The 24,545-nt window shown below is 40.1% G+C and overlaps 1 protein-coding gene across 1 annotated transcript; it reads right to left on the reverse strand.

The window, feature by feature from the left end:
* Positions 1-6,247: 6,247 nt before the first annotated feature.
* Positions 6,248-24,091, reverse strand: ypel3 (yippee-like 3). The gene is made up of 5 exons (XM_034190694.1): positions 23,904-24,091; positions 14,230-14,348; positions 13,793-13,836; positions 9,026-9,134; positions 6,248-7,235 (listed from the first exon to the last, which is right to left on the reverse strand). The coding sequence occupies exons 2-5, from the start codon at positions 14,344-14,346 to the stop codon at positions 7,146-7,148; spliced, it is 360 nt and encodes a 119-aa protein (XP_034046585.1). The 5' UTR covers positions 14,347-14,348; positions 23,904-24,091; the 3' UTR covers positions 6,248-7,145.
* Positions 24,092-24,545: the final 454 nt, after the last annotated feature.

Consider the following 24,545-nt stretch of genomic DNA (forward strand, 5'->3'; position numbering starts at 1 on the left):
CGTAAGTTTTGTCTTTACATAAAAATACAGTAATAAGTGTCTTTTCAATTTCAAAAAGTAAAGACTTCCATGTACACGCTGTCATTACAGCAGAATATTGTTTTTAGATGACGGGGAGCTCAACTTGACACACGTAACTGTCACTTTATGCTACGGGGAGCTTATCTTGACAGAACACTGGTGCTCTGGATGTACAGTTAGGGAGTGATAGCCCAAAATGTAAACATGCTGCTATAGTGCCCCTTATAGGTAGATTTATTTAAATTTTTTGTAAACCAGTTAGTTACGTGCAGGGGTTTGTAGTAAGATTCCATTTTTAGAAAAGAACCTTGTATAAAGTGCGCAAGGCATTTTCTGTTAAAAGCACACAACAGACTGATTCCTATGCATTTTGACCTGCCGAGTTCAAACATTGCTCTTGGTATGCTGTATCTTTACCCCTTAAACCCCTAATTTGCATAAAGCAAAATGGCCACCAGTTACATCAAAATTTCCACAATATTGGTTGTATATGTACTATAAAAGCAAACTAAACATCCTTTTCTATGTACAGTGGGGCAAAAAAGTATTTAGTCAGCCCCTGATTGTGCAAGTTCTCCTACTTAGAAAGATGAGAGAGGTCTGTAATTTTCAACATAGGTACACTTCAATTACAAGAGACAAAAATGAGGGGAAAAAAAATCCAGGAAATCACATTGTAGGATTTTTAAAGTATTTATTTGTAAATTATGGTGGAAAATAAGTATTTGTTCAAAAACAAAAGTTCAACTCAATACTTTGTAACATCATCTTTGTTGGCAATGACAGAGGTCAAACGTTTCCTGTAAGTCTTCACCAGGTTTGCACACACTGTAGTTGGTATTTTGGCCCATTCCTCCATGCAGATCTCCTCTAGAGCAGTGATGTTTTGGGGGTGTCGCTGGGCAACATGGACTTTCAACTCCCTCCACAAATTTTCTATGGGGTTTGGGTCTGGAGACTGGCTTGGCCATTCCAGAACCTTGAAATGCTTTTTACGGAGCCACTCCTTCGTTGCCCGAGCGGTGTGTTTGGGATCACTGTCATGCTGGAAGACCCAGCCATGTTGCATCTTCAAAGCTCTCACTGATGGAAGGAGGTTTTGGCTTAAAATCTCATGATATATGGGCACGTTCATTCTTCCCTTAACATGGATCAGTTGTCCTGTTCCCTTTGCAGAAAAACAGCCCCAAAGCAAGATGTTTCCACCCCCATGCTTCACAGTAGATATGGTGTTCTTGGAATGCAACTCAGCATTCTTCTTCCTCCAAACACAATGAGTTAAGTTTTTACTAAAAATTTCTATTTTGATTTCATCTGACCACATGATATTCTCCCAATGTTCTTCTGGATCATTCATATGCTCTCTGGCAAACGTCTGATGGGCCTGGACATGTACTGGCTTAAGCAGGGAGACACGCCTGGCACTGCAGGATTTGAGTCCCTCTCTGTGTAGTGTGTTGCCTTTGTTACTTTGGTCCCAGCTCTCTGCAGGTCATTCATTAGGTCCCTCCGAGTGGTTCTGGGATATTTGTTCACAGTTCTCATGATCATTTTGACCCCGCAGGATGACATCTTGCGTGGAGCCCCAGATCAAGGGAGATTATCAATGGTCTTGTATGTCTTCCATTTTCTTACAATTGCTCCCACAGTTGATTTATTCATACCAACCTGCTTGACTATTGTAGATTCACTCTTCCCAGCCTGGTGCACATCTACAATTTTCTTCCTGGTGTCCTTCGACAGCTCTTTGGTTTTGGCCATGGTTGAGTTTGGCGTCTGTTTGAGGCTGTGGATAGGTGTATTTTATACAGATAACGAGTTCAAACAGGTACCATTAATACAGGTAACAGGTGGAGGACAGAAAAGCTTCTTAAAGAAGTTACAGGTCTGTGAGAGCCAGAAATCTTGCTTGTTTGTGGGTGACCAAATACTTATTTTCCACTACAATTTACAAATAAATTCTTTGAAAATCCTACAATGTGATTTCCTGGATTTTTTTTTTTTCTCATTTTGTCTCTCATAGTTGAAGTATACGTATGATGAAAATTACAGACCTCTCTCATCTTTCTAAGTAGGAGAACTTGCACAATCAGGGGCTGAATAAATACTTTTTGGCCCCACTGTATTTTGACCTGCTGAATTCAAATGTTGGCAAGTTGTATCTTTACCCCTTCACCCCTAATTTGCATAAAACAAAATGGCCACCCACTTTATCAAATTTGTCAGAAGTGTGGTGCTATTTGGTTTGGATGAGAAAATACAACTTATATTTCTATGTAATTTCACCTGCTGAATTTAAATATTGTTGTTGGAAAGCTGTATCCCTACTCCTTCACCCCATAATTAGCAAAAAAAGAAAAAAAAAAGAAAAAAAAAAGATCATTTCCTGAAGCTTTTCAAAAGTCTGTTTGCATTAGAAGAGAAAATAAAACATCTATTTATATGTATTTTGAAAGGTTGAGTTCAATTATTGTTGTTGGCAAGTTAAGTCCTGCACACCAACAGCATTTCTTGTATATTCATCTGTGAATTGTTCTGTAATTTATGTTTGTAGCATGGCCCAAGCAGAGGGTCACCCCTTTGAGTCTAGTCTGCTTGAGGTTTCTTCCTCAGAGGGAGTTTTTCCTTACCACTTTTGCTCTGGGGGTTAGTAAGATTAGACCTTACCTGTGTGAAGTGCCTTGAGGCCACTCTGTTGTGATTTGGCGCTATATAAATGAAAATAAATTGAAATTGAAAAAAATTGTCTTTACTCCTTCACTCCTAATTTGCATAAAACAAAATGGCCGCCCACTTTATCAAATTTGTCAGAAGTGTGGTGCTATTTGGTTTGGATGAGAAAATACAACTTATATTTCAATGTAATTTCACCTGCTGAATTTAAATATTGTTGTTGGAAAGCTGTATCCCTACTCCTTCACCCCATAATTAGCAAAAAAAAAATTTAATTTGTGACTGCCTGTTGTTGTTACCCGTAAAAAAACAATTAAGTCATCTTTAATTTGACCAAGGCAAGCAGATGAGCAAAATTAAGTAAAAAAAAAAAAGAATGATAGTTTGAAATGAAGCACGTTTCTTGGATAAATATGCATGTCTCTAAAGGTCAAATGTGGGTAAAACTGTTCTAATATTTTTCTTCTGCTGCCATGAGATCACCACAACCAGCAAGATCAATGTGCAGATCACAATCAAACTCTGCAGCCTTCAGTATCTTTTCATTCATCTTGAAGGTCTCAACATTGTGCAGAGTCTTGTTAGCCTTCTCCTCCCAGCAGAATATACGTACAGGGCCCATTAGAAAGTACTGGAGGCACTTCTGAGTCTTGCAGCTTGACCAGTGGAGGGACCTCCAATGGGTTCCTCTGTGTCTTGAGACACTGACATTTTCTCTAGTCTCCTAATATTTGTCTTGTTGGTGAACCAACTGTAAAAGGATCTATGCCAGTTTAGAGACATCTCATCAGAACTCAATATCCTCTCAGTTGTTTGTTTTCCATATTTGAGTTTGTGACGGACTTTTGCACCATCCTGCAATGTACACAGTAAATTTTGCTGAGTAAAATAATACTCTGCCGGGATAACATTTGAACCCAGTGTAAATACACTATTATAGAGTGAATTCAGCTTTACTGTCATGTTGAATCAAGTGTTTCTACTCCAATAAGAGTTGATGTAGCACTGTGACAGAATATATTTAACTGTGAAAATGTGAAAAACCAGATGGCCATTTTGTTTTATGCCAAGTAGAGATACAGCATGCTAAAAACAATATTTGAATTCTGCAGGTCAAAATACACAAGAATAGAAGTTTTATTTCTGTTTCTAAAGCAAATACAAGTAAACTTGTGGGAAATTTGACAAAATGGGCAGCCATTTTGTTTTACACAAATTAGAAGGTGAAAGAGCAAAGATACAGCATGCCAACAACAAATCTTGAACTCAGCAGGTCAAAATATGTAAGAATCAGCCTGTTGTCTGCTTTTAACAGAAAATGCCTTGGGTATTCTACTTATGTGAAAATAGAACATAACTATTTGTACCAAACTGGCACACCCCCCCCGGCTAGTATGGTTTAGACTCCAGTATTGCATTTTTAGAACACTAAAAAATATTGGAGCAAAAACAATAGACTTTCCAGCCCATTTGAGCTTGAACCCTTAACTAAAGAAAGGACAGTTTAGTATTACAAAGTCATGACATCCTAAATTATTAGATATACTTGGTAATATTTACTTAAAATGAGATGCTAGGTCAAATTACACCTCTGCTAGAATGACACTAGTTCTCTTTGGAATTTGACGCAACCACTTGTTGCATCAAACAAGTGGTTACTTAGGGAGACTTGAATGAGAAGTATCAGTTGCATTGTGAGAGAACATCAGCAACATTTTGGCCATGTACATGATCCGGTAAGCAGGTGTCTTAAGTGTTGAGGACCCCTGTGGTTGGAGGTCAGGGAGACACCCACATTTCACCAAGCTGTGGCAGACAGAAGTTATTTTTGAGGTAGGACTGGAACAGTTGCCTGTCTGGGTGACTGTCATCCAGGACCTGGGGTGGTTCCATGGTGTGTGGATGCTACAGAAAGATCAGTGTGGAGCACAGACCTGAAATCTAACCCGTTTATATATTGCTGGCCAACTCCTATCATCCCACAGGGTTGCCAAGTCACCTTTCAGCAATAAATCATGAGATACTAACTTGACATACAAGCGAAAGTCAAAAAAATGACATTCTCCTAGTCAGCATGACATCATGTCACCTCCTCGGCCATACAAGCAAGATGTTCAGAATAATCTTGTATGTTAGTAATCTATTGGGAGAACTTTGGCTTTGAGACTTTAGTTTTAATTAGGCAAATGAGGGTTTACCATTAAGTTTTACAGAGTATAGGTGTATAATGGAGCCACATGTCAGCAAGAGATGGTACCTGTGCTGTGAAGCAGCGAGGTGTCTTGAAAACCCTCACTGTATTTTTTTTTCTTGCAAATTTACTTTAGTCTCGTGAATTCAAGATTTTGGAATTATGAGATCAGGAAAGGTGCCACATTGACCACTGATTTGCTCAGAACCACATACTGTACATGCATTTCAAATGCATGAATTTATATCCATGAAGGGTCACGTATTGGTTCAATTGCTCCTGCAGAATAAGAGCGACATCCAGCACATCAGACTGGGCTTTCCGCCCGAACAATCCCAACGACTTGAGATGCCTGCGCATTGACATACTAATATTAATACCATCCTCATTTTTAAGAAACATCAGTATTTCCCAGTGTCTCAAACCAAGAAGTTAGTAATAGCAGATTAAGTGTGATAGCACTATCATTGCCCACTGATCCAATTACATTTGTTCCACAAATCTGATTGGTTAATCGTGTGAGATTTCAGACCATAAAATATCGCGTTGACAGTGGCAAAATATTTGACCATTTCACATTTGATGTATTACTCCGCACCCTGACCGAGTTGCTACGCAGATGTCAATAATGGCGCTGTCAGCTGAGAACAAGAGAACCCGCCAGAGAGGCGACGGTGCCGAAATGGGTGAATTTAAGATACCATACAAAAAAGTATTGATGTGGCTTCTGATACAGAATTACGCAACGCAGTTGACGAGATGAAGAAATCTGTGGGTCTGCTCACAGAATTTCCAGTCGCCAGTAAGACTCAATTTGCGACCGTAAAATAAAGCATTAACATCGGCAAATCATCATACACAACAGGGTTATTCCCTAATTTACATGCAACATGAACTTTTTCTTATCTCGTAATTACAAGATACTGATCTCGTAATTACATCTTCTCGTAATTACAGAAGATGTCTAATTTTTTTATGCAGTGATTGTAATGCACTTCTGTAGTTTCTTATACAGATACATTTTTTTCCCCAAGATATTAAGTTATACCGGTGATAAGCCATGTTACTCCAAAATACAAGATGGTACATCAAAAAAAATTGACTCACAAAGCTATAATTAAATAGTAAGTCATATTTCTGAAGTAGTAAATCCATTAAGATGTTCAGACAAAAGTATGAGATGTTTGTTCAAATTATGGAGTAAGTCAGATTATTGACCAGCTAAGGCATAATTATGATGCTCTATCCAGTTATAAGATCAGATAACTCGGTTGCGCATTTTTTAGATGTTTAAGACTGATATAAAAGTGTGCAACTGAACTAACTAATACCTTCCTCAGATTACACATGCATGAAAAAAAAATTTCTAACACTAATTTAATGAAAAGAGCAGGTCAATATCATACACTTTAATGAAAAGAGCAGACAAGAAATAAAAAAAAACCAAGATAAAATCACCATAAATATGCTACATTCTAATCACACATTGCTCTTATACAACTGACTAAAGTAATGTGTCTAAGGACAGCTCGGTGATATATACAAATATGTACGGGACAGATCTCATCAGCATTTTGTGAACGTTGATCTCCAAAGTGTTGAAAATCTAGGTGCGACCCAATACAAACATCTCAGCAGAAACTCGCGTCCCTTTCTCACGCTAAATACAATAAAAGGTTTACCTACAAGCAGAAGATACTCCTGTAGGAAAGGATTCTTGCAGGCTTTGATATTATTAGTACACCACCCTGATTACCTTTGGCGATCAAATAATGACCAAGTGTTAACTTGTCTCGTGCAATAAAAACATCAACTTCATTCAATGATGAGACAATAAAACCCTCCGTCTGCTTGAAGCGTTTCCATAAACCTGCATCACTACTGTATCAAGTCCAAATATTTTACTCTGTGCCATGAGAGATACATCAAATGTGCACCTTCAACTCCAAAGCATGTGCCCGTGTGATTAAACCTTCCAGTCTGCTGCACACCAAACTTTACATTCATTCACTCCTTATCCTAGCACGTTGGGATGGCAACAATCTGCCAACGTCTTCTTGTACTTGTTTGGAGGAAGGGGGGGAAAGCCCATGAAGAACAGAAAGAGATAAGGCATCACATGCTATTCTTTCAAAGCTCTGTGCAGTGAAACAGCAGCACAGTAGTGGATCATTTGCAGGATGAGGAAGCTACACTGGAACCCCTCTATATGGACAAGATGTAACTTTGAAAGTCATGAAAAATCCTCAAGGGTTCCCTCTCAGTCCCAGCCGTTGTCCTTTATCATGTGGGACAGCTCAATGATGTACTTTCCCTCCTTGTACTTCTGACTGAGTTCAAAGGCTTGTTCCTACAGACACACAAAGGTTTCTTGTCACAATATATTAGATAAAAATGAGACTGATCATGTGGTCATGTACCTCAAAAGTGTTCGTACAGGATGCGCACACCAACATTCCTGCAGCTACTGAATGTTTGTAGGAGCCATGGAAAGAAACTACTCAAAGGACATCAATTGTTTTAAAAAAAAAGTGTAGTGGACGATATTAACATTCTGCAGGTTTTACAACATCTTAGGAACTGCTGTTTGTACAGCCTTATTTTGGTGTCATATTATTTGAAGATACACTACTACTCAAATTTAACATATTATAGGGGTGTAATGTAACCAGATCTCAGACACTCCCCATCAATAAGCTCTGCTTTTTGGGACCACTACGGGTTCTTTAGTTAATAACTATGAAGACGGGCAAAGACAAGTGGATCGGCTGAATGGTTTGCCATAGTTGTTTAGCTGTGGCTGGGTATGCAGCTGGTTGTACATCATACTTGCTCACTTGAAGCTACAACATCTGAATGTGAATTTCAGTACTACTAGGGGAAAAAGTGAGCCCACTGCAAAAACCAGCCCCCCATGGCAGCCTCTTGCTAACATTCTAGACCAGGCCAAAACATTTTACAAATGCCACAGGGTGCTTTCTTTTTTCTTTAAATATAGGACCACATATGTGGCCACACGTTGAGAACAAGGGTTTTAAACACATGCTGAAAGTACAGCAACTGAGACCCATGATGAAGTTCCCCCATCACGCGCTTTAGTTTAATTGAGGGAAGGAAAGTGATTAGGTTTTTTTTTCTCGCTTATTTCCATCGTACCAAAAACATACCAAAATGCATCCTGAAAATCATGAAGCACTTTACTCGAGTTCTTTGTGCATCAATCAATATCAATAATTAGCCTGTTAGCTTGTGCTTGCTAACATGGTGCACCCTGCACAGCGTGCCGCTCTTGTTGGAGCCACAACAGAATGTGTCTCTTCCCAGATAGATCTCTTTCAGTGCAGCTTCTTGTTCTGACTAACATGAAATTAACACCCAAGACTTTCATCGCCAACTGTAAATGGTAATCAAAACATTCCAATTGTATCTTTCTGAACTTTTCCACATTGAACTATCGTGTCAATGTTTACAAAGTGCTTGAGTGATAACAGGTGAAATTGCCCATAAACTAAGTTTCTTAAATATTTATTACAGCCACTCTTAAAACTTCAGTTATCTTAAGAATTTTATTACTGGTAAATCTGAGAATTAATTTAGATGAGATATACTCATTATCCCACAGGAATAGCACAATTACCTGGGAACTACGTTTTGTTCAGGAATTCATCAAGCGTGTCGGCCGTGGGCGTGTACTAACACAATATACAGAAACTGGATAGTTCGGCCAAAAACAAGAGCGTCCACTTTTAGCTTGCCATAAGCTAAGCTAGTGGCGTGTGAGTATGAACGTGGTGTTTGCTTTCTAAATAACATGCCAATTCAACTCATTTTACTCCTCGTTACAGGAAGAAATGGCATCACTTTAAAAATAAATAAATAAATGCGACAGACTGATGTGACTTAAATATATGTGATTCTTGACAGATGATTCGTGCTCCTCCTGTGTGGCATATACTCTGTAAAACATGGTACTTTTCAACTTACAGTGATGTAATGCAGAAGGGAAATGGTTCTGTTAGTTTGTTAGGAATAATTTAACACCAAAATCAAAATAACGACATAACCATTCCAAAGATTCTGCTCAACATCTGGTTGGGCATGTTCATCAAAAATAATCATTGTGTGGGTGTGAATACCTACATATTTCCAGCCCAGTGTGGTGTGACAATTTTCACAGTAGATGTCAGCCACAGCATGAAGTCCTGTGAGCAGCAGCCTCTCCTCTGCAGGACCACAGCCAATATTCACCCTGGAACAAACAGTCAACATAGTAAAATTTAAATTTACAAGACACTCATGAAATATGATGAAATGCTGCTGTCATTTTAACTGGGTATGGCAAGCTTTCTGAGGCCTTACATATCTGTACATAATTAACTTTTTCATTCCTTGTGTGCATTTACTAGCCTTAATTACAGTGTGAATGGTCATAATTATAGTTCAAAAGATCTTCAATTATAAGTCAGACAAGTAAAAGCAGTAATTTCATTTCAGTGTCTCCAAGCAGATTATAGACAACTCCTCCTCTGATACCTGTGATAATGTCACCAATATCGTAATTTGACAGATTACAGATCAAAAATAAGTTTTGGACACACACATTCTGGATTTTTTATGCACCAGATTAACACAAAAATCTTTTTTTTGTTTGTTTGTTTTTATGCTTACTATGTGCCACACCAGATACCAGTCTGCTCCCTGCTATACATATCTGGACTCACTGCAGGGAATAATGATGGAAATTAGGAGCAGGTGGAGTTGACATTACATGCATCTTCAAATGAGCTGGTCTGTCAGTTTCTTTCATTACCACAGCCTAGGTCAGGTAGCCAGCAAAAAACAAACAACAAAAAAAAAAAACACCTGCTGCTTGTCTGTAAATGTACAGAACTAAAGAGCTTATAAATAATTTCCAAGCACCAGATGTCACACTTGCACAAGCATCTCAAGACCAAAACACCTTCAGCACTCCTTAACCCTCCCTCCTGCACATCAAGCAGAAGGAACTCTAATCAGAGCCCTTTGAGCCATGGGTCAAATGGCTCTCCATGTGGGAAAAGCTAGACAGATGTTTTATTCTAGTCCATATTCTAATCAGTAGTCTTTTTAGCTTCTGAACATGGTTTCTTGGATGAATTTCTGGAAAGTCCCTACTGTGTACACCTTCATGAATGAACTTTTCTTTGTATTTTCTCTGCCTGTGTACATATACATACATTATACATACACACACACACACATACATATATATATATATATAAATGCAGGTAGGGGAAACGGTTTCACAGTGTGGGAACTGCATGCATTCACGTACACTAAATGTGCACGCATGGGCAGTTGGCTATGTAAACATGGAACAGAAAAGCTCAAATTAAAAACATTCACAGAAGGAGTGTGTGTTCATTCTCTGTGCAGGAAGTCATGATACTACTGAACTTTGGAAGTCTTTATAGGTGTTTGCTGCTGCCACATTAATTTTTAAAAGTTCACTCATGGCGCCTTTAAAGAAATTGTTAATTCTAATTATAACAAGAGTCATCGGGAAATGACATATCCCCCCGCCCAGTCCCCACAAAACAGTAATATAAAGTGTCAGGAGATCACCCAAGTACACACCCTTATGCTAAATATGAATGAAATGGGTCAACTGATTCTTGAGATACTGTGCTAACAAGTGAAAATGGACAGGCAGACATTCTGATCACTTTACTAGGGAGATAAAAAGTCACAGCTACACTGAGCTAATCTTGCATTATCACCACTATTACCAGATCATTATTACCAATCGAACAGTGATGAATAATTAAAATGTCAATGCTCTGGCTAGTCATGAATAAGTTACAAACCTGACATAATTCTAATCAGCAGAGGTTACATGAGGAGGACCCCTGACCAAATAACCCGGCAGGAACGCAACAGTGTGGATTTCAAGGTCCAAGCTAAAGCAAATCAAATAATCTTTTGGCACAGCGGTTTGTGTAAACATGTGTGATACCAGCAATTTGTTTTCAGAAAGTTTTCAAAGTGATACACTGTGAAACCAAACTAGACGGTAGATGTTTCTGTATTTAGTACTAACACACGCTCGGGTGTATTAATATTTGGCCAGTGATAGGGTTAGTAAACATCTACTACAGCATATATGAATTTAAAGCAAATAATCACACTTAGATTTAATTTGCAAGTATGAAATCAAGTACACAAATTTACTTGCTGCACCCTCATCCCCATTATGTCAGTTTTTCCCTGAGATCAAATATATTTGGATAAGCTAAGACAATTATAAATTACACTGTTATTTTTCCAAACTTGCTGAACCTCATTTGCTGGCAGCAAATAGCTGAAGTGAAGAACCCGCCAAAAATCACCAGAGGCTGTTTTTCATCTCTGGTGATACTCTCTCTACCAGGCTTCCACTGCGTCTGTCAATTCCATATACTATGAATACTTTCCGGATGCACTGTAACCAAGTTTTCTGATAGGCAGCACAGTGGCTTAGTGGTCAGCACTGTTGCCCCACAACAAGAAGGTCATGGGATCAAGTCCCACCTGTGGCATTTCTGTGTGGAGGTTGCATGTTCTCCCTGTGATTTTGTGGGTTCCCTCCGGGTGCTCCCACATCCAAAGACATACAAGTTAGGCGAATTTGAAACTTTAAATTGTCCGGTGTGCGTGTGGGTGTGTGGCCTTGCAACCGACTGGCGTCCTGTCCAGGGTGAACCCCACCTCACGCCCTATGACTGCTGGGATTGGCTCCAGCCCTCCACAGTATCCCTTAATTGCAGTAAGCAGTTGAAGATGAGTGAGTTTTTCTGATTTTTTTTTTTACTCTGTGTGTGGCTCAAAATTTTTTGTCGCTTTTTCTAGGACAACAGCAGACTTTATTTATTCTTTTTAATTTAAAGAAAAGCCTTAATAATAATCCTGTACACCTGAATAAGCTAATTTGCTTTTGGAGAGATGGAAAGTGTGCAGGTTAGGGGGTCCCTAAGGACCAGAGTTGGGAACACAGGTAAAAATATTACATTCTTGGTGGAGGTAAAAAAATAAAAAAAATTCAGCTGGCTAAACTGTAGCTAGGTCACATCTGAGACTGCAGAGCTACGGTTACAGTAGTCCCTCTTGCAAATGTAATGTACAAACATGAAGTGACATTAAACAATCTCTCTCTCATAGGCAGTGAGGAAAATAAGTATTTGAACACTCTACGGTTTTGCAAGTTCTCCCACTTAGAAATCATGGAGAGTCTGAAATTTTCATCTTAGGTGCATGTCCACTGTGAGAGACATAATCTTAAAAAAAAAAAAAAAAAAAAAAAAAATCTGGAAATCACAATGTATGACTTTTTTAATAATTTATTTGTATGTTACTGCTGCAAATAAGTATTTGAACACCTACCAACCAGCCAGAATTCTGGCTCACACAGACCTGTTCATTTTTCTTTAAGAAACCCTCTTATTCTGCACTCTTTACCTGTATTAATTGCACCTGTTTGAACTTGTTACCTGAATCACACTCCAACCTGTCCACCATAGCCAAGACCAAAGAGCTGTCTAAGGACACCAGGGACAAAACTGTAGACCTGCACAAGGCTGGGATGGACCACAGGACAACAGGCAAGCAGCTTGGTAGAAGACAACTGTTATGATTATTTATTAGAAAGTGGAAGAAACACAAGATGAATCTCCCTCGGTCTGGGATTCCATGCAAGATCTCACTTTGTGGGGTAAGGATGATTCTGAGAAAGCTCAGAGCTACACAGGAGGACCTGGTCAATGACCTGAAGAGAGCTAGGACCACTGTCACAAAGATTACATTAGTAACATATGATGCTGTCATGGTTTAAAATCCTGCAGGGCAGCAAGGTCCTCCTGCTCAAGCCAGCACACGTCCAGGCCTGTTTGAAGTTCACCAGTGACCATCTGGATGATCCAGAGGAGGCATGGGAGAAGGTCATGTGGACAGATGAGACCAGAATAGAGCTTTTTGGAATCAACTCCACTTACCATGTTTAGAGGATGAGAACAACCCCAAGAAAACCATCCCAACCGTGAAGCATGGGGGGGAACATCATACTCTGGGGTGCTCTTCTGCAAAGGGGACAGGACGACTGCACCGTATTGAAGGGAGGATGGATGGGGTCATGTATTGTGAGATTTTGGCAAACAATCTCCTTCTCTCAGTAAGAGCATTGAAGATGGGTCATGGCTGGGTCTTCCAGCATGACAATGACCCCAAACACACAGCCAGGGCAACTAAGGAGGGACTCCATAAGAAGCATTTCAAAGTCCTGGAGTGGCCTGGCCAGTCTCCAGACCTGAACTCAATAGAAAATCTTTTTAGGGAGCTGAAACTCCAAACCCAAAAGATCTAGAGAAGATCTGTATGGAGGAGTGGACCAAAATCCCTGCTGCAGTGTGTGAAAACCTGGTGAAAAACTACAGGAAACATTTTACCTCTGTAATTGCAAACAAAGGCTACTGTACCAAATATTAACATTGATTTTCACAGGTGTTCAAATACTTATTTGCAGCAGTAACATACAAATAAATTATTTAAAAAAAAAAAAAAAAAAAAATCATACGTTGTGATTTCCGGATTTTTTTTTTTTTTTTTTAGATTGTCTCTCACAGTGGACATGCACCTAAGATGAAAATTTCAGACCCCTCCATGATTTCTAAGTGGGAGAACTTGCAAAATTGCAGGGTGTTCAAATACTTATTTTCCTCACAGCAGATTCAGTTAGGATACAGGATGCTGTCACATTTAAAATGCGTACTTTTATGCTGAAAGACTTTGTCTTATGCTCTTTAACAAAGCCATAGACATGTGTGAAGCGCCTTGAGGCAACTTTGTGATTTGGTGCTATATAAATGAAAATAAATTGAAAAAAAAAAAAATACTCACACAGAGTTGAAAAGGTAGGCTCGACCTTGACTGCCTTGGAACGACTGGAAGAGATTAAAAATAAAAATTCCATAATTTCAACAGCCAACTTCCAGCTACATAAAGTACTGTGGGAATAATTCCGACAAGAATTCAATTCCTTCTCATTTTATTTTCCCACTATCCAGCTTTCAAATGATGTAATCATTACTGACACCTACAGGCCACTTTTGTATGAAACCAGTATAAAGTCCTTCCAAAAAGTATTCACAGCATTTCACTTTTTCCACGTTTTGTTGTGTTACAGCTTTATTCCAAAAAAAATGGAAGAAATTAATTTTTTTCTTCAAAATTCTACTCATAACACCCTATAATGACGATGTAAAAAAAAAACACACACACACACACATACAAAAAACCCCAACTAAATAAATTTTTAAAAGTGTCGGCATACTAACCTTAGAGATGAGATCATCATGGTTGGCCAGGTGTGCACGGCAGTGCACGCAGCTGTAGCGACGGTGGCAGGAGTCCAGGTAAGCCTGGAATGTCTTGGCCTTTGTCAGCTTAACCATGTCTGAGGAGGCAGAGTTCAGTCTGTGACAAGGCTGTAGTCCATAGCTGTTTATGGCAGTTATACAGACTGTGACTCCAAGCCAAATCCAAAATATACTGTGTTTATAGGTACAAATGGTTAACTTCATTTAGCTGTTTATGGCAGTTATACAGACTGTGACTCCAAGCCAAATCCAAAATATATTGTGTTTATAGGTACAAATGGTTAACTTCATTACAAATAAACTGACACCTTATTTATTCTAATAAACACCACAAAACAATCTCCAAAGTGATAGAAAAATGTCTCATTTCTCCAATCAACATTATAAACTAGAGTAATAGCCAGTACAGGATATTCCACCAATCGGACTGGGAGAGACATGTTTAGCCGCATGTTCTCCTTGAATTGCTGGCTGAGTGGTGTCCAAAAAATGAGGTGGGCTTCATAGATAATTGGCAAAGCTTCTGGGGAAAACCTGGTCTTGTTAGGAGAGACAGCATCCATCCCACTTTGGATGGAGCAGCTCTCATTTCTAGAAATCTGGCCAATTTTATTAAACCCTCCAAACCGTGATTATCCAGGGTTGGGACCAGGAAGCAGAGTTGTAGTCTTACACACCTCTCTGCAGCTTCTCTCCCCCTGCCATCCCCTCATTACCCCATCCCCGTAGAGACGGTGCCTGCTCCCAGACCACCAATAACCAGCAAAAATCTATTTAAGCATAAAAATTCAAAAAGAAAAAATAATATAGCACCTTCAACTGCACCACAGACTAAAACAGTTAAATGTGGTCTATTAAACATTAGGTCTCTCTCTTCTAAGTCCCTGTTAGTAAATGATATAATAATTGATCAACATATTGATTTATTCTGCCTTACAGAAACCTGGTTACAGCAGGATGAATATGTTAGTTTAAATGAGTCAACACCCCCGAGTCACACTAACTGCCAGAATGCTCGTAGCACGGGCCGAGGGGGAGGATTAGCAGCAATCTTCCACTCCAGCTTATTAATTAAACAAAAACCCAGACAGAGCTTTAATTCATTTGAAAGCTTGACTCTTAGTCTTGTCCATCCAAATTGGAAGTCCCATAAACCACTTTTATTTGTTGTTATCTATCGTCCACCTGGTCGTTACTGTGAGTTTCTCTGTGAATTTTCAGACCTTTTGTCTGACTTAGTACTTAGCTCAGATAAGATAATTATAGTGGGCGATTTTAACATCCACACAGATGCTGAGAATGACAGCCTCAACACTGCATTTAATCTATTGTTAGACTCGATTGGCCTTGCTCAAAATGTAAATGAGTCCACCCACCACTTTAATCATACCTTAGACCTTGTTCTGACTTATGGTATGGAAATTGAAGACTTAACAGTATTCCCTGAAAACCCCCTTCTGTCTGATTATTTCTTAATAACATTTACATTTACTCTGATGGACTACCCAGCAGTGGAGAATAAGTTTCATTACAGTAGAAGTCTTTCAGAAAGCGCTGTAACTAGGTTTAAGGATATGATTCCTTCTTTATGTTCTCCAATGCCATATACCAACACAGGGCAGAGTAGCTACCTAAACTCTGTCAGTGAGATAGATTATCTCGTCAATAGTTTTATATCCTCACTGAGGACAACTTTGGATGCTGTAGCTCCTCTGAAAAAGAGAGCCTTAAATCAGAAGTGCCTGACTGGTATAACTCACAAACTCGTAGCTTAAAGCAGATAACCCGTAAGTTGGAGAGGAAATGGCGTCTCACTAATTTAGAAGATCTTCACTTAGCCTGGAAAAAGTCCGTTGCTCTATAAAAAACCCTCCGTAAAGCTAGGACATCTTACTACTCAGCACTAATTGAAGAAAATAAGAACAACCCCAGGTTTCTTTTCAGCACTGTAGCCAGGCTGACAAAGAGTCAGAGCTCTATTGAGCCGAGTATTCCTTTAACTTTAACTAGTAATGACTTCATGACTTTCTTTGCTAATAAAATTTTAACTATTAGAGAAAAAATTACTCATAACCATCCCAAAGACATATCGTTCTCTTTGGCTGCTTTCAGTGATGCCGGTATTTGGTTATTCTCTTTCTCTCCGATTGTTCTGTCTGAGTTATTTTCATTAGTTACTTCCTCCAAACCATCAACATGTCTATTAGACCCGATTCCTACCAGGCTGCTCAAGGAAGCCCTACCATTAATTAATGCTTCAATCTTAAATATGATCAATCTATCTTTATTAGTTGGCTATGTACCACTGGCTTTTAAGGTGGCAGTAATTAAACCATTACTTAAAAAGCCATCACTTGACCCAGCTATCTTAGCTAATTATAGGCCAATCTCCAACCTTCCTTTTCTCTCAAAAATTCTTGAAAGGGTAGTTGTAAAACAGCTAACTGATCATCTGCAGAGGAATGGTCTATTTGAAGAGTTTCAGTCAGGGTTTAGAATTCATCATAGTACAGAAACAGCATTAGTGAAGGTTACAAATGATCTTCTTATGGCCCCAGACAGTGGACTCATCTCTGTGCTTCTTCTGTTAGACCTCTGTGCTGCTTTTGATACTGTTGACCATAAAGTTTTATTACAGAGATTAGAGCATGCCGTAGGTATTAAAGGCACCGCACTGCGGTGGTTTGAATCATATTTATCTAATAGATTACAATTTGTTCATGTAAATGGGGAATCTTCTTCACAGACTAAGGTTAATTATGGAGTTCCACAAGGTTCTGTGCTAGGACCAATTTTATGCACTTTATACATGCTTCCCTTAGGCAGTATTATTAGACAGCATTGCTTAAATTTTCATTGTTACGCAGATGATACCCAGCTTTATCTATCCATGAAGCCAGAGGACACACACCAATTAGCTAAACTGCAGGGTTGTCTTACAGACATAAAGACATGGATGACCTAATTTCCTGCTTTTAAACTCAGATAAAACTGAAGTTATTGTACTTGGCCCCACAAATCTTAGAAACATGGTGTCTAACCAGATCCTTACTCTGGATGGCATTACCCTGACCTCTAGTAATACTGTGAGAAATCTTGGAGTCATTTTTGATCAGGATATGTCATTCAATGCGCATATTAAACAAATATGTAGGACTGCTTTTTTGCATTTGCGCAATATCTCTAAAATTAGAAAGGTCTTGTCTCAGAGTGATGCTGAAAAACTAATTCATGCATTTATTTCCTCTAGGCTGGACTATTGTAACTCATTATTATCAGGTTGTCGTAAAAGTTCCCTGAAAAGCCTTCAGTTAATGCAAAATGCTGCAGCTAGAGTACTGACGGGGACTAGAAGGAGAGAGCATATTTCACCCATATTGGCTTCTCTTCATTGGCTTCCTGTTAATTCTAGAATAGAATTTAAAATTCTTCTTCTTACTTATAAGGTTTTGAATAATCAGGTCCCATCTTATCTTAGGGACCTCATAGTACCACATCACCCCAATAGAGCGCTTCGCTCTCAGACTGCAGGCTTACTTGTAGTTCCTAGGGTTTGTAAGAGTAGAACGGGAGGCAGAGCCTTCAGCTTTCAGGCTCCTCTCCTCTGGAACCAGCTCCCAATTCAGATCAGGGAGACAGACACCCTCTCTACTTTTAAGATTAGGCTTAAAACTTTCCTTTTTGATAAAGCTTATAGTTAGGTCTGGATCAGGTGACCCTGAACCATCCCTTAGTTATGCTGCTATAGACTTAGACTGCTGGGGGGTTCCCATGATGCACTGATTGTTTCTTTCTCTTTTTGCTCTGTATGCACCACTCTGCATTTAATCATTAGTGATTGATCTCTGCTCCCCTCCACAGCATGTCTTTTTCCTGGTTCTCTCCCTCAGCCCCAACCAGTCACAGCAGAAGACTGCACCTCCCTGAGCCTGGTTCTGCTGGAGGTTTCTTCCTGTTAAAAGGGAGTTTTTCCTTCCCACTGTCACCAAGTGCTTGCTCACAGGGAGTCGTTTTGACCGTTGGGGTTTTTCCGTAATTACTGTATGGCTTTGCCTTACAATATAAAGCGCCTTGGGGCAACTGTTTGTGATTTGGCGCTATATAAATAAAATTGATTTGATCACAACAGAAACTGACAGGAAAAAAAAGTCATGTAATAATTCTTTTAGTAAGTTTGCGTGTTTTAAGTGGACCGTCAGTAATACTTAATGTAGTCTTTTCTTGTCGTTTTATGCCTCACCTGCATACCCAGCTTAAAGCCCGGTCACACTGTACACGGTGTTACCTGAACAAAGGAAAAAAGTCACAAAGCTACAAATCGTGGAGAAAAAGTGGACGAATGAGCCGGCACTTCTCCCATCACCGAAAAGCCTGTGAGTGCACAGCGCATAAAAGACCGAAACCGAAATTAACAAAAGAAAAACAAAGTGAACAGCAACCTTGACGCTTTGCAGCTGCAAGAGCTAGTCGTCTTGGCAACAGGTCTGTCTTCACTACATCGTGTGCGTGCATACGCAGTTACGCATGTTGCAGCCAGAGATGGCTGCAACGTGCATAAATAGTTAAAGTAGTTGATCAAATGTTTGTTTCTGTATGAAAACGTTGCTTTTTGTCCCGCGCATGAATGAGTCATGTTCAGCTCGTCAGATCTTTAGTTACTGATCCATTCAGATATCGTCAATGTTCGTGCAAGACGCCAGACTTGGGAGGTTGGATGCAGTTGGACAACAGTCAAACGCAACGCTGACGGTACAGGAACTATGTCAACGATGAGGAACCGTCAAGACAGAAAGCAAAACAAAATACGGATGAATTGATGTTGTGGGCAGGATTCGTTCACATTTTTCAACAGTTTGAAAATTCTGAAGAAGCGCCAGCTAGAGGAACGAAGCTGGACAACAGTTAAATGATGTCTCCAAAAGTCAGCATAAGTCCTGATTTCTTGTTACATTTTGGCTTTGGTGTCCTTCATTAGTGCTGTGTGACCGGTGCTTTAGTTACAATCAGTACATATGGTTTCAAAGTGTCCCAAGGTCTATAACTGTGAAGGTTTTCATGTCCGTACTCTGTCTGGGTTATGGCCCAGTCACATGGCACTTAACGAAGGGCAACGAAGCCCTGACGAAACAAGAAATCTGGACTTTTGTTGGCATCGTTTAACCTTCGCGCAGCTTCATTCCTGCAGCTGGCACTTTGTCAGGATTTTTAAACTGTTGAAAAATTTGAATGAAGGGCAACGGAACATTAATTCGTCCGTGTTTCGTTTTGCTGTAGTTCTTGACGTTTAGTTTTTGTAACGTTATTTTTTAGTTTGACTTAGTTCGACCAGCTGAATGTTTACACACAGTGCAGAAGCCGGTTTGTGAGCACTGAGGCTGCTGCTGTGTTCAAGTACAGTTGGAAATTACAGGGCAAACTCAGCCTGTTTGCTTGGATTTTTTTTTTTTAATCTGGGTGGGGGGGTCAGCTTCACTGGGCTCAGGCACCTTAAGCCTGGTTCACACGACAGGATTTTAAAATTATCTTTAGGTTTCCAAAACCTGAGAGACCACACATGAAAAAAAAAAAAAAAAAAAAAATCATAGCTCTAACAGGTTTGGTCGTACAGTGTGTGGTGTTCAGCCACACTGTAAGGACAACACCACCACACACAAACAGATTTCACACACCAACATTCTCAGGTCAGAGAGGAAATCTCGAAAAATCTCTCTAGATTAAACGTGACTTCAGAGCAAACAAACGGAGATACATTGTGGACTATTTACAACAGAGGGAAAAAAACAATACAAAAAGAAAAAGTAAAGGCGTTCTTTAAAGGAGTGGAGACAGCGTGACCACCGGACTTTCTGGTAAGTCAGAACAGCCGTTTTGATTTTATTTTCCACTCCGTACGTCTGTCACCTCGCTTTCTGATTGGCTGCACATCCCATTCAGCAGGCAGCGTGCTCGTTTGTGGTCGGAGGACACCACACATGCTGCAATATCGGGCCAAAAAAATCCAACATGTTGAATATCCCTGATTTGTGATCGGAGCGCTCCTGATGTCCTTCCGAGCAGATCAGAGCGCTCTTAACACACCACACACGGCCACACATGGATTATCTTTAGCGTCATCACGACTGTCGGGGTGTCCTTAAGATTGTCGGAAGGGGAAGATCGGGTCCAATATTGGCCTAATTATCCTGCCGAGTGAACCCAGCCTTATATAGGCCAGAATTAATCTTTTGTGTGAATACAATTACTTATTTTGCCACAAGCAACTGCTGAATTTGAAAAAAAAAAAAAAAAAAAAGTTGTGTAATTTCCGATGTACTTGAATGCAGCATTAGTGGCAGCAGCAGCTCCTGCGTGCACTTATTTTTTTATTACATATAACAATATGAGTGTAGGAATGACAATCCAGCCCTCATGTACATGTGGCAACAGGTAGATAATTAAAATGATTATATAAAGAGCTGTTCTAGAAGGCAGAATTCACACTGTGGATCAGCTGCAGTCAATGCGCTAAGTTCACACAGACTGATAAATTTACTGCTCTGATATATTCAATCATCTTTACACTTATATTTATAACGTTTTGACAGCGTTCTGTTATAAATCAATATATATGGCTTAGAACATAATACAGTGATACAACAGTGAACACGGCACACCAGTTTTTTGTTTTTTTTTAAGAAATTGGAGCAAGACGGAGCGCGCAGCGTGTCGACAGAGTGTGGATTCTGATGATGAAGGAGATGATCCCTCTTTTGTTCTGGACGAGGAACCAGAGCAGGTGGTCCCACTGACGTGCACACAGATCTCCACAGCTTCTGTTTGCAGTTTCTCCAGAACTCAGGTGCTATGAGCTCCGTCCCAGCGCCGAGTCCTGGAACTCAGAGATGCAGACACACACTGCTCCAGCTGTGGCTCCAGGTGTGTTTCATTTAAAGCGTCAAAATCGTTATCTTGGGTTTGTTAAGTTCCTCTTTCGTCCCTTTTGCGCTCTTTCTTCACAGGCTGTTCGGTGATAACGCTCTTTCATCCACCTTTTCTCAACGAATTGTGACTTTTTTTTTTTTTTTACTTTTCCCCTTCGTTCAGGAATCGTTGTGTGCCATGTGACTGGGCCATTACATACACTTCTGTCAGCAAAGTCAGCTATTGCACTGTTTAACATCTGGGTACCAACACAGGTTAGTGTCAGGAGATCGGCCTGATTGAATGAGCAGCAGCTCCAGCTTTTTCGGTCAGGGAGGGACAAAAGACCTGTTGTATCGCACCTGGCAAAGAAAGTGCCAGAAGAATAGCTGGAATGTTGTAAAGGCCTTGAACTGTACTGGGTCTACTGCACATGTGTAAACAGAACTGTTGTAGTAGGGCTGGACAACTAACTGAAAATATATAGAAACAGAGTTTCAGTTAATACTTCAAGGCTTTTAACAGAAGGCATTAAATGACAGGATCAGATCGACTCCTGTTGCCATAACACCCCCCCCCCCACCACCACCACCACCACCACCACCACCAATGAACAAGTGCACCACAGTGTCTCTCTCCCAGAGCATATTTTGTGCTGCAGCAGTCTTTGCTCATGAAATTTCCCCTCACTGATCATGCAATATAAAGGTGCTAGTCAAACTTTTGTTAAACCGTGCATTGTTCATCTTCCCAATCAAATCTGGTGCAGAATGCATGACAGCTGCATTGCAGAAGTCATTTGCATGTGATGGCAGAAAAAGTGTCATAAAACTGTTAAAGCCTTCATGACTCTTTAATGTGAACTGCGTTAAAGTTTTGTGATGGACCAGCAGAGACTGTGCAGTGCATGAAACTTTATAGGCTTACCCAATTTAGGGCCCACAAGCCATATTTAGTTAACACACTCCTTTTATTTGGACATAATTCATTAGGAGTGCCTGGAACTGCATATTCAAGAAAAAAAAAAAAAAAAAAAATGCAGTGTCCATACACCCTGAAATCTGCCAGATGATACTGGTTTGCAGTCATTGCACTCGTACCTGTCTTGAAAGAATAACTGGTATTATATACAGTAATGGCAGAGTGGATCCTTGTCATTTGACTGGTGCTTTGTATGTCATGTGACATGGACTATTCTTCCCATTTGTGTTACATTGCATTTAGAATGCAATTTGAGTACATACGTTTGGTACTACTGCACTCTGCACGCACGCACACACACACACACACACACACACACCGCTGTAAGTCATCCAGAGGCATGAGAGCTGTTAGGAGAAAGTTAGAATGAAAAGCTGGACTAATTTCTGATGTGATTTTTTTTTCACTACACTGAAGAAGTAGTCTCCACCCAAAAGTACACGTACGCACAAGCGTCGTGCCGCTTGTGTGAGCAGGCAGGATGGTGCTTAGCTTTAAAACAAACATGGAGTTTGTGTTCCTGACAATCGATGATTTCTTCATACCCTTCAACTCGGCTTCACCTCGTTGAATGGTATGTTCCAGCTTTCACCGAATTAAATATTTGTTCCATTGAACTCAAACATTCATGTGTATACCATGTTCACATCTGGACCTGAAGCAACAGCTTTGACACACTTCAGCAGACACAGGCGATGAAAGAAGATTACATCAAAAACAGAGTCAGCAAACTGTTTATCTTTAAATGGCCAGGTGATTGACCGAAGAATATCTGCAAGAGTGAAGGGGAAAGGCTACAAAACGGTGGTACTAACAAAAAGACAGGAGGCAGAGCTGGAGGTGGCAGGGCTGAAGATGTGATTCTCTTTGGGAGTGATGAGAATGAACAGGATTAGGAATGAACATAGAGGGACAGGTCAGGTGGGATGGTTTGGAGACAAAGTCAAAGAGGTGAGATTGAGATGGTTTGGACACGTACAGAGGAGGGACCCAGGGTATATAGGGAGAAGGATGCTGAGGATGGAGCCACTAGGCAGAAGAGGGAGGCCAAAGAGGAGGATTATGGATGTGGTGAGGGAGGACATGCATGTGGTTGGTGTGACAGAGGAAGTTACAGAGGACAGGGTGAGATGGAAAGGAAAGAATTGATCTGCTGTGGCAACTCCTAAAGGGAGAAACCAAAAGATTTACTCAAAGTCAATGTTGTCAATACATTTTCTGACTGAGATTAATCATTGCTCAGACTGATTGATTTCCTTTCCAGCAAGCTCTTGTAGCTTTGATTAAATTAACTTATCAGTGGAGAGGCTGCAAACAAGGTGGCTTCCACACCTTTGTTCAAAAACAGCTTCCATACTGCTAAAAACACATTTACTAGATTAATCAAGAGTGGGGGGGGAACCAAAAAACCCAACGTCCAACTGAACTGTCACGGATTAATTCACAGCTTCCAGGCTCATTTCCACTGCCCGTCAGTAAGATAAATTCAGGCCCAGGCTACCTGTCCTGCACGGTTTTGTTGAGTGGACCAAAATACTGACCACCTATCAGCCTGAAACACTGACATAGTACACTTTGTAACGTGTGAGAGATAAAACAGTCCCAGCTAGTGTTAGCGCTAACTGCTAGCAAACTCACCTCTGCGGCTAGAATGCGCATTTCCTGATATTTGGAAACAACTCTAAGCTAGTGCTAGCAAGCTCCGTGCTGCGCTTTAATTTCCTGATGTTAACCGTCGTTTGTGGACTCACCGAATAGACGCCGACCGGGGGCACCTCACGGTCAGCACGGCGGGACACAGTCACCGACAGCGGGCAGGTTCGGCCCAGCACCGACGCGTCGGATAACAGCAGCTGAAATCAGACAACGCTGGCAGCGATAATTTGCGGCGGGAGAAAAATGTGGTTTGTTTACGAAAACACGCAGAGGAGGCGGTCCGAAACGCCCCAATGCGTGCAGAACAAAGGAATGGACCAACGGGAGCACCGCTATGACGTTTAGAATATGGGTCAGCCAATCAGAGAAGATCTCACGTGAGTCACTGTCTGACGAGCGCATAGTTTGTTAAGATTGCAAGTATTTATTTTTGTTATATTTTTTTTCACATTTTGACGGTCTTTCATTATAAATTAATTTCTTGTTCTGAATGAATGCATTCAATAACAACAACAATAATAATAAAATCAATAAGACAACTAGATAGATTGATTTTTTAAATTTCATTTTATACTTATTTTTTCATCAATGGACTTTTGTGTTTACATGTACACGTCTGAAATAAGATCACACACACACACACACACACACACACACACACACACACACACACACACACACTAAACAAAAATATAAATGCAACACTTGTTTTTGCTCCCATTTTTCATGAGCTGAAC

Source organism: Thalassophryne amazonica, chromosome 16 (assembly GCF_902500255.1).
Source record: "Thalassophryne amazonica chromosome 16, fThaAma1.1, whole genome shotgun sequence".
Lineage (NCBI taxonomy): Eukaryota > Metazoa > Chordata > Actinopteri > Batrachoidiformes > Batrachoididae > Thalassophryne > Thalassophryne amazonica.